The following is a 10943-nucleotide window of genomic DNA, read 5'->3' as shown; positions in this document are numbered from 1 at the left end:
CCAGAATATACCCTGACCCGGTCGGCTCTTTGCTCTCGGGGCTGTGAACATTAGCTGGGGCAGTGAAGGAATGTCCTGGCTAGCTGAGCTGTCCTCGTTGACAGATGGTGCCTTAGCAGACTAGTTGCTAATGTTTACTAGCGTAAAGAAATTCCCTATTTTCGGTCTATATTTTAAATTTTCAGCGTTCCTGATATCCTTCTCTCTTTTAAATTTCCGATAAGCGCTCCCACTTAGCTACTCAGTGTTTGCATTTTTGAGTCGTGTTGTAGCGCTTGCCGTCACGCGAACGGCTCAGTGCACCTTGATTGGTGTTGCCGCCCGTGAAGAATATTTTAATGTGTTTTAGAAGTGCTATTACATTTGATATGTTTTCTTATTAATACTTGCTTGCAATGCTTGAAAATATAACCAGTATGAGAGTGAAATAAAGCAAAACTCAAGTGCTGATATTAAGTGTACTTCAAGAGGAAGTGGTATGTGTGTGGTTGCCGAGAGCATGCGAAAGATAGAGGAAGTAGCAGGTGACAGCTGAAGTCTCAGAATATATGCATGCAACTGAAGAGATAAATGTAACGCCAAAAAAGGAGAAAATGTACAAACACACACATATTCCATTGCCTGACTTCTTAAAAAATGTTGTTGCTGGGCAGAATTGGGGTGTGTGAAGAATTTTTATTGTGTTTTTTATTGTGGTTTAAACGTGCCTTTACAAAATATAACCAAGTGTGTGAGCCAAGAGTTGGGGATGCTTTTGAGAGGCTTTTTCCATAGGAAATGAGTATGTGTGTGTGTTAAGGTCAGGTTACGCACAGAGCGTGTTGGAATGTGTGAGGGTATCATGTAATGACTTACAGATGGAAGGTGATTTGAAAAACAAGGCAGTGAGCTGATTGGCTGAGACAAGACAAAGAGGAGAGAAGCTGATTGGACCCCAGCTGAAGAAGAGGCACCCCAAGAAATATTATAAATATGCTGTGAAGTTGTTTTTCTGGGTCGGTCGGGCCGTTGTAAAGATATCAGTTCTTTTTGTAAGACTGAGTCTAAGGCAGCCCACCCACCCATCGGCTGGTGTACACAGCTGATGTATTTTGTTTTAATCTTCTGATCAATAAACTTCAAGATTTTACTTTGACTGGCCTCTCTCCAATTTTGAATGCGCAGAACATTGATCGAATGTTCAACAGATGGTGACCCCGACGTGATTGGAGAAAGAGGCATCTAAAGAGAATTGTAAAACTCGGAGAGTGACCGAAAATTGGGACGAGACAACTTTTGACTTGAACACGCTGTCGACAGAATAAAATAAGGTGAGCAGAGACCTGTTTAAATCAAACTTCTGCAGATTGGATATTCCAAATTTATGTGTTGATTTTGAAGTATATCCGTTCCATTGACTAAAAATTAAAAATCATTGATATTTGTTGATCAGAAACTATTGTTGGTATAGCTTTTAAAACGCTTTGAGGTAACCAGGCCTCAGACACGCTAAAAGCTATATAAATGCTTTTAAAACGCTTTGAGGTAACCAGGCCTCAGACACGCTAAAAGCTATAAAAAGCCTTTAAAACGCTTTGAGGTAACCAGGCCTCAGACACGCTAAAGGCCGATTAAACTGTGTGTATTAATTGTGTATATTTTGACAAACTGACTGTTTTGATTAAACATTTCTCACAGCAGACTCAATCTGACATTGATCCTGAACCCATAGGGGTGAATGGTGTCCGTCATGGGATGAGGTAATAGAATATACTGGTGGTGGGACCCCGAAAGATCTCACACCTAGAAAATATACCATGACTCTATAGTCTGGCAGACCACTTCCTAGATGAGGATGATAATGATGTTTGTGATGATTTGTGACCATTTTTAATGGTCAAGAGGGGGACTGAAGAATTTTTATTGTGTTTTTTATTGTGGTTTAAACGTGCCTTTACAAAATATAACCAAGTGTGTGAGCCAAGAGTTGGGGATGCTTTTGAGAGGCTTTTTCCATAGGAAATGAGTATGTGTGTGTGTTAAGGTCAGGTTACGCACAGAGCGTGTTGGAATGTGTGAGGGTATCATGTAATGACTTACAGATGGAAGGTGATTTGAAAAACAAGGCAGTGAGCTGATTGGCTGAGACAAGACAAAGAGGAGAGAAGCTGATTGGACCCCAGCTGAAGAAGAGGCACCCCAAGAAATATTATAAATATGCTGTGAAGTTGTTTTTCTGGGTCGGTCGGGCCGTTGTAAAGATATCAGTTCTTTTTGTAAGACTGAGTCTAAGGCAGCCCACCCACCCATCGGCTGGTGTACACAGCTGATGTATTTTGTTTTAATCTTCTGATCAATAAACTTCAAGATTTTACTTTGACTGGTCTCTCTCCAATTTTGAACGCGCAGAACATTGATCGAATGTTCAACATGTGTGGGTTGTCATTTAATGTTTTGCAGACATTCTGAGAACGATGGAGTGAGAGCTGATTGGACGAATACCAGAAAGAAGAGATATACGTCGACAAATACTATAAATATGTTGGGAAACTGTTTTCCGGGGTTGTTGTTGATTTCTGTGTAAAGACGTTTTGTCTAAGGCAGGGGTCGGCAACCCGCGGCTCTAGAGCCGCATGCGGCTCTTAAGCGCCGCCCTAGTGGCTCCCTGAAGCTTTTTCAAAAATATGAAAATTTAAATATAATTTCTGTAGGAGGAAAAACATGACAAACATTCTTAAAGTTTTTCAACGTTGTAAAAATGTGTATAATATTTAATTTCAACATTTCTGTCAACGAAGATTTACGTCATATACTGCGACACGCTTTTCTGTCAGATTGGCGGCGGCGCGCGTGATGCCAGACCGGTGGCTGACAGACAAACAAACAAACCGGCGGGTGTGTCATGGACCATGGATCCCAAGGGGAAAAAGAGAAAGATAATTGAGGAGAACAGATGATTCAACAGTTCTTGGACCGAATCATTTGCTTTCATTGCCAATGTGGAAAATTAGAGGAGCGCAAAGATAAATTTAAGAAGTGGATTGCATCTCCAAACTCCACTACTGCTGCTAGTTTTGTTGCAACCCGGGAGATAATAAAGCGTGGGAAAACGTTCAGTTCACAGATGATACTGACTTTTGTCAGTATATAGTATATAGTTTGGGGGAAGAGGATTGTATTGTATTATTGAGGATTGAAGAGGACTGCATTTTATTTCCATGGGGATGTCTGAAATTACAGGATGCATATCCACGTTGCACATTTTGTTGTTTTTTCGAATCCTAAAGTAAAAATGACATCAAAAATCTGATTTCTTTATTGTATTTCTTTAATTTCATCAATGCAACGAAACATAATACCTTAAAATTATAATGGAAGTTAAACCTAAAGCACCATCGTACAGCAGAGTAGTCACGTGGTGCGTCATTCTCTCCAGGATGCGCTGCAGGGGAAAATAAACATTTAATCATGAATGCTCATTTTGTATTTGTAGCCTACTTATCATTTTGATACTAGGGGGGTAATAAAGCTAATATAGACACTTACAGCATGTGTTGCCTTCATTATAAGGCTTATATAAGGCTTTTAATTTTTTGCGGCTCAAGACAGCTGTTTTTTATTTTTTTTTGTCCAATATGGCTCTTTCAACATTTTGGGTTGCCGACCCCTGGTCTAAGGCAACCCAGCAGCTGTTGTATTTTTGAATCTTCTGATCAATAAACTTCAAGATTTACTTTGACTGGCCTCTCTCCAATTCTGAACACGCAAGAACATGTTTAGAATGTTCTACACCCGCGGGGCCCTTTAGAGGTCGGGGGCCCCTGGTCAATTGCCCATATGGTTAATCCGGCCCTGAGTGTGGGGTTTCATGTGATGTTCCACAGATGGTCGGGGAAAGCAGTGTGAGATGGTTATTCATCAGAGCGTAAAGATCAGATTACGCAGAGCTCGTCGGAATTTTGTGGGGTGTGGGGTTTCATGTGATTTCCACAGATGGTCGGGGAAAGCAGTCTGAGCTGGTTGGCTGAGGCAGAACAAAGGAGAGAAAGCGGATTGGACGTGTTCCCAGGCTTCCCCAACCCCCCAGCTAAGAAAAGACACCAGTGAAATATTATAAATAGGCTGTAAAATTGTTTTTCTGTGTGCGTCCTTTGTACGACATCGGTTCTTTTGTAAGACTGAGTCTGAGGCAACCCACCCAGCTGTATTTTGAATCTTCTGATCAATAAACTTCAAGATTTTACTTTGACTGGCCTCTCTCCAATTCTGAATGCGCAGAACATTGAAGAAATGTTCATCAGTGTCACATGCGTTTGTATGATTGATGGATGAAGGTGGTGATGGTGTCTGTTATAAATGAGCTATAAATAATTTTTTCCTAACTTTTTTACCTTTTATTCAATCATGCTGAAGGATGAGTAATGTTGACATGCTATGTATATCAAGAGTCTGGCAATTGTCGGTTGGATTTATTATTGGATTTGAGTTTAAATATTAAAATGAATTAAACAACATGGTTACGAATTGATTTTAAGAAATGGCTAGAAATAAAATCCTGAATAGATCTTGACTTCTGATGAACATTAAAACAATGTTCTGCGTGTTCAAAATTGGAGAGAGGCCAGTTAAGAAAATGTTGATTTAAGAAATTTTTTATTGATCAGAAGTCTCAAACAATACAGCTGCTGGGTGGGTACCTCAGATACAAAATCTCAGACAAAGGACCGACCACGAAAAACAGTTTCACAGCTTTTTATAATATTTCACGACGGGTCTCTTCTCCAGTTGGGGGTCAGGACTCATCCAATCAGCTTTCTCTTCTTTGTCCTGTCTCAGCCAACCAGGTCACACTGCTTTGCTCTCGGACCATCTGCAACACATTATATGGAAAAACACCCCACGCCACATTCCATGGGGCTCCGTGTGTAATCTAATCTTTACACACATACATACCGTTTCCTGTGGAAACACACTCAATATCATCCTAACTCTTGGTTATCCCAACTCACAGACTGGTTATATTTTCAACATATTATGCACTGTTCGTAATCAATAATGAAATCATAAAGCATATTAAATGTAAAAGCACGTTTAACCACAATAGAAATCACAATAAAAATCCTACACTTGACACTTTTCAATTGAAATCCGGTCGTGATACATTTCACACCAACCATCTGAAACTTACAGACAACACAGAGACTACCCCAAGGTCAGATGTCTAGACACTGTAGGTGTAGTATTTAAAGCAAACTATCCAGAAAAACAAATGTTAAAACTGTGTTAAACAATCTGGTACATTTTTGGTTTTATGTAAATTTTGCATTCTGCACTACAAACTAAACACATTTAAACTTTTAAACATTTAAAAATAGGATTTGACATGTTTAACTTCTATAATGTTTTACGAACATCCCCAGTCAAGCAAAAGCAGTGTTTGTTTAAATTTTTTATAAATATGATTTTCAAAACCTTATACAGATTTTTCTTGCACTGTAATCTAAGGACTAAGGAGCAATGAACAAACATCGTATAGGGAAAACAGATAAGAGAGAAATATTTACAAGTTCATAATGAATCTGGGCTACAATTTCATTGTAATATTTTGCACAGAGAAAATAAAGTGAAGACTTCTATGAAGACTTGTCTTTTGACTGATCAAATCACATTGCTTTAAAATTGTTTCTTCTGTTGAGTTGAGTTTAATACAAATTCATCAAAACAAAAACAAAAACAACTGTACAGAATTTTACATTTACCAAAACCCCACATTTTAAGCGATAACATCAACGGAAAATACACATGCTACCTGACATTTTTATCTATAAAAAAATAAGGGCCAACCCACTCATTCTATTAAATGCGGGAAGGGAAGATTTGCATGTTGTTTTTATTGCTTGAATAGTGTGAGGTGAATTACCCCTCAGAACACCTTTAACCCTCATGCATAAAACTCCAAATCCATGACGAAACAAAAAGTAACATCCAACAGACTAGTCACTTAAAATGAAAATGAGTCTTCAGACACACACAAAACAGGCTAAACTTAAAAAACCAGCTCTTTGACACTCAAAGAGCACAAGAAATGGGTTCACAGAAGCACTGATGAACGGACCCAACCATTCATGACCTTCACTTGTGTGTGGAAGCATGGAGGTGTCATTTGTGAGGATAAGTGTTGGTTTCTTTACGCATTGCATATTCAAGAGAACTGAAGCTGTTGAACACCAGGGATCTGTAACATTAAACACAAAGTATTTTTTAACGACAACCCTTACCCTTTCAGGTTATTTTTATTTAAATATTAGCTTTTAATTTATTCACTATGTAAGCATCTTTTCCTATTCTTACCTGCTGATAAGAAGTTGTGTAAACCATCACATTTTGTTGCTGTCCGTCAGTTGTTATAATCCCTGCAGGTAGTTGATTTGCTTCAAGCAAAAATATGACATTGCATTATTTCAATCCAAGACACCAACATTATGGATCCAGATTATGATATTCAAGAACAGGTTCAACTGTCCCATTATTATAATGACTCTGGCTGCATCCGAAATGGCATACTCAATGAGTAGATTCTTAACGAGGGCTAAATGGGTATGTGATGTTTTCCCTGAATGGGTATGAATGTGATCGACCGTTGTCCACCATATTGATGTGATAATTTGACGTAATTCTTCTTTTCCTCTTTAACGGTGGGTGGTGATGGGTTTACGATGTTCTATGCATTTCAAGTTTATATTTACTGTTGTTTTACTGTCAAATATAATGATATGAGTATGTTTATGCTGTGCTGTTTTTTTAATCTTGAAAACTAGTTTGCAGGAGTGTGAAACAAGAGCTGTGAGGAATGCAGGAGCTGAGTTTAAGATAATAACGAGTGTGTGTGTGTGTGCGAAAGAATGTTCCTGTCATTAATAATATTCTGCTTGCAAGACAGGCTGTTTTCAAATCATGTTTTGCAGAAAACCAACAGTTTGCTGGGAAATGGAGTCAGATTAACGTGTCCCGCGGTGATTGGTTTCAGAGGAGAGTACGCCTGCCCCAGGGCAGGGGAGGAGCCTGAAGAGAGAAACGACGTCACATATGTTTTAAATGTCTGTTACACACGAGGCTGGGGGTTGTTTTCCTTACTCATGTATATGAGAAGCAACCCCAGCTGGAAATAAGCTTTTACATCTGATAATAAATTTTACTTAAACTTTTTGGGAAAAACTGTCTCTTCGACTTTCTTCAAATTTTGAACATGCAGGACTGAAGTGAAAAGTCCGTCAGTGGCAACATATGTTTGAGGTATGTCTCTCACATGGATACGCACATGTTGCTTTAATATACTGTACTTAATACTGTAATATAAAAAAATGAGAATGAGAAATGAGAAAATCTCATCTGTGATTTTTTTTATGTGCCAAGTATGTTTTAACATGGACCTCATCCAAATGTTAACCGACCACGTTCTGTTCTTTTCTTTCCTTATCCATAACACTACATCATTTTTACACGTCTCTTTATTTTTTGTTTGGATAAATATGTCATTTATTTTAGTAATTCATTGGTTTAAGACTTTTGTGACAGCCTCTGTCTGTGCTGATGGAGAGGTTACATTTATATTTAGTTATTTATCAGATGCTCTTATCCAAAGCGATTTAAAATGAATTCAGGGAGTATTTTTTTAGGCTAACCTGGAAGTAAGTGCCGCACTGGTTACCTCGACCGAAAGCGTATGCATTTTTCCCGTAGACTTTTGGAAGATCGCAAAGGTCAACAAAGGTTTATGATGTTTACACGTTTTGTCTATCAAGATAATCATTACAAATTAACAAATACAATTGACGCCTTGGCATTATAAAGTTCTTTCGGCGGCCTGAACAGTTTTTAAATATTGAGCTTTAAAGTTTTCTTAAGGTTGTCTACTCGTCATTTGGTACCGGGTCTCTCACAAACTTGAGATTGTCAGAAGGAGGGCGCATGTCGGGCCTCTCTCCGGTCCCGTTGCATCAGGCCCTCTGCTGGGGGACGCTACCGGGGTTTTCATACAAAAAGGTAATCTCTAAGCCTCCCTATAACGAATTACTTACTGAAAGTGTCATCTGCAAGCTCCTCCCCCATGCCTTCAGATACAGTTACAGCATCTATCCCTTTCTCTCCTTTCATGGCCTGCATGAGAATAATGAATCCATGTGAAACAAATGTCCTGAACACAAAAAACTTTTGCCACACGTATATGTTTCTTAAATTGTAATAAAAAATGTATGGTAGATTCTTATTAGTATGTGAGTAATGAAGCGAAACATATTACACCCCAGTCCCTGATCTCCACATGAAATCTCAGGTAAAGCTAATGTTGACGTGTAATATAATGTCAGCGACAATACCTGTCTAAACTTCTGCAGGTAGAGTTTAAGAGGCTCCACATACATATCAAAGCCCAGCGTGGACATGGCAAACAGGATGTCTTCCCCGTTTATAGTCTTGCGCTTCTCCTGATGGCACCTCTCGCTGGCTTCTGAAGTGATGAAACTGATGAATTCGCTAACACACTCCTGAACACATTCCTTGGCATCCTTGGCTATCTTTGGAGTGGGAGAAAAACATGCTAAATTGTGTCAATTTCCATAAAAGACAACGTATCACCTTCAAATAATGAGAGCTGATCTGTATGTCTATTGTCTGATATACTACAAGTATTACCAAAACATTAAGGTATTTTTTTTCTTTCCCAAACTGCTTTTAAAATGTCTTACTTTTCCAGTTTGGGGAACTGCATTCTTCATGATTCGGGCAATGTTGGCGATGGGGAGATAGATGTCTTGTTCCCTTAAGTTATCTTTGCTTCCATTCCCATCGTCATGGTCATTGAGTTCCTCTTCACCCTCATCTTAAAATGAAATTAATTCAAATACATGTATCTCTGTGAATAAATCCAACATAATAACTGCAAACAGATCACTTGCCATCTTGAGCTTGGAGAACAAAGTGTCCACCAGTCATATATTCTCCTGTTATGCCAAGCTGGGAGGCATCTGTGGTTGAACCGTCTCCGTCCATCTGCAACAAATATAAAATTGTATTAAAGCTGAAAACACAACGTGCAATAACATCATACTCCTGTATGAAGTATACGAGGGCCATAACACAAAGTGGTTTGTTAACCTAGTAAATTATTTTCATAAACAGCATTTTTGATCATTGTCATCATTCAATAACCAAGTATACTAAGTGGGCAACACAAGTTTTGGATAGTGTTTTTTTAAGTTGTGGCCTGGGGGTTAGAGCGTTGGGCTTGTGATCAGAAGGTTGCTGGTTCAAATCTCAGTGCCAGCAGGTCATGACTGAGGTGCCCTTGAGCAAGGCACCTTTACCCCTGATTGCTCTGCAGTAATGTGTCACTGTAAAAAACTACTTGTAAGTCGCTTTGGATAAAAGCGTCTGCCAAATGAATAAATGTAAATGTAAATGCAATTAATATAAATAAAATTTCCAATAAATCGTTATATTATAACCAAACACAGACCGGAAGTTAACTTAGGGTATACCTCCGATGAAACTGTCTTAACTTAACGTCTATTTTTATAGTTCATTACACATAGCCAGGCTGTTTGGGTTACATTTAATTAAAACATATTTATATATATACACACTATACTGTATAGGTATTGCGGGGATTTAAGATCAATATAGATCAATATAAAAATGGATGATTAATTTTGTTTTAATCAAATGTATTTTTCTATGTTACATGATTCAAGTTTAATAGGTATGTTTTAATCATATAACCGTTTGTGTGCTTATATAACCAAATGATGTTTTGTTAAACTTGTGAACAAAGGTTGGTTTCTGAGAGTTCCCCCAGTTGCCAGATGTTGTTTTTCAGAGAATGTTTCTCCATAGATTGACTGCCAAAGGAAAACGGCCCAGAATGAGGGGGAAGCGTCTTCTGCTTATGTGTATGTGTAACAAAAGCATCTTCTGCTGATGAGGAGGAGTGTGCGCACGGAAGGGGGTTGGACAACGTGTTGTTTTACAGATTTTGAAAATGGAGTCAGTTCGAGGTGGCAGTACTGATTGGCTGCCGAAAGAAAGAAGAACCGCCCAGAATTTAAGGAGGAGGTCACAGATTGGCTAGGAGGGAACAAAGAAACCAGAAGAGAGATCGACGTCATATTCTGTATTTAATGTGTTTTTGTGAAACTTTCTGAGTTGTTGGTTCAGCTCATTGTGGAGGAACAAACCAGCGCGCTGTGAAACTTTTAAATCTGATAATAAACTTCACTTATTTTCGTGAAAAATTGTCTCTTCGATTCCTCAAATTTATGAGCATGCAGGACTGAATGAAAAGTCCAACAATTTGCATCATTACGTTATATATATATATTAATATGTTGTTAACAGACCACACTGGTTAATTTAATAATGATGAAGTAAACAAGTAATTTAGCTAACATGTTAGCCAAATGGTGGAAAAGGTTGAACACGTTAAATAAAACTAACTACATATCCTCTAAATATATTTGATAAACTAAGACGAAAGAGTGGCAATATGCTATTGTTATTTGGGGAATGTATAGAACCCCACAGGAAGGTCATAAGAGGGACACGTAAAAGCACACGCTCGTAGTAAACAAAGGGGCCGCGCGCCCTGTTAAACAGTTTATAGTCACAACGAAGAGCTGCTTAACGTTTCCCGCTCAATTTCTCTTTAACTCCGCCAACTAATAGATTTCCATTTGATGTAACGCAAAATGGGTTAACAATCATTGGCCGGAGCCGCACACTAACCTGCGATGAAGCCCTGGTTGGTTCTCTTCTCAGTTCGGCCGTGTGGTTGGACAGAAAATGGCTGCGGGAGAGCCAGTCCCTGCGCAGGGCTGAACAGAGCTGAGGAGGAGGCTCACTGAACCACCAAGTGGCCGCATGTTGTTGTTATTGTCACAGCCACCTTTTGGTTGTGGTGGATATGCAGT

At 38.8% G+C, this 10943-nt stretch overlaps 1 protein-coding gene across 2 annotated transcripts; it reads right to left on the bottom strand.

The window, feature by feature from the left end:
• Positions 1-4622: 4622 nt before the first annotated feature.
• Positions 4623-10887, bottom strand: nfybb (nuclear transcription factor Y, beta b). 2 transcript variants are annotated; one of them, XR_013786252.1, is made up of 7 exons: positions 10759-10868; positions 8934-9027; positions 8724-8857; positions 8355-8552; positions 8058-8136; positions 6331-7041; positions 4623-6214 (listed from the first exon to the last, which is right to left on the bottom strand). XR_013786252.1 is itself a non-coding variant. In XM_079449566.1 (7 exons), the coding sequence occupies exons 2-7, from the start codon at positions 9025-9027 to the stop codon at positions 6182-6184; spliced, it is 618 nt and encodes a 205-aa protein (XP_079305692.1). In that variant the 5' UTR covers positions 10759-10887; the 3' UTR covers positions 4623-6181. The 2 variants fall into 2 exon arrangements, 1 of the variants encoding a protein (XP_079305692.1); XM_079449566.1 differs by having other exon boundaries at positions 6331-6410; positions 10759-10887.
• Positions 10888-10943: the final 56 nt, after the last annotated feature.

The sequence above is a fragment of the Barbatula barbatula genome (assembly GCF_947034865.1).
Source record: "Barbatula barbatula genome assembly, chromosome: 25".
NCBI lineage: Eukaryota > Metazoa > Chordata > Actinopteri > Cypriniformes > Nemacheilidae > Barbatula > Barbatula barbatula.
Note: the sequence above shows the minus strand (reverse complement) of the source record. Positions and strands in the feature narration are given on the sequence as shown.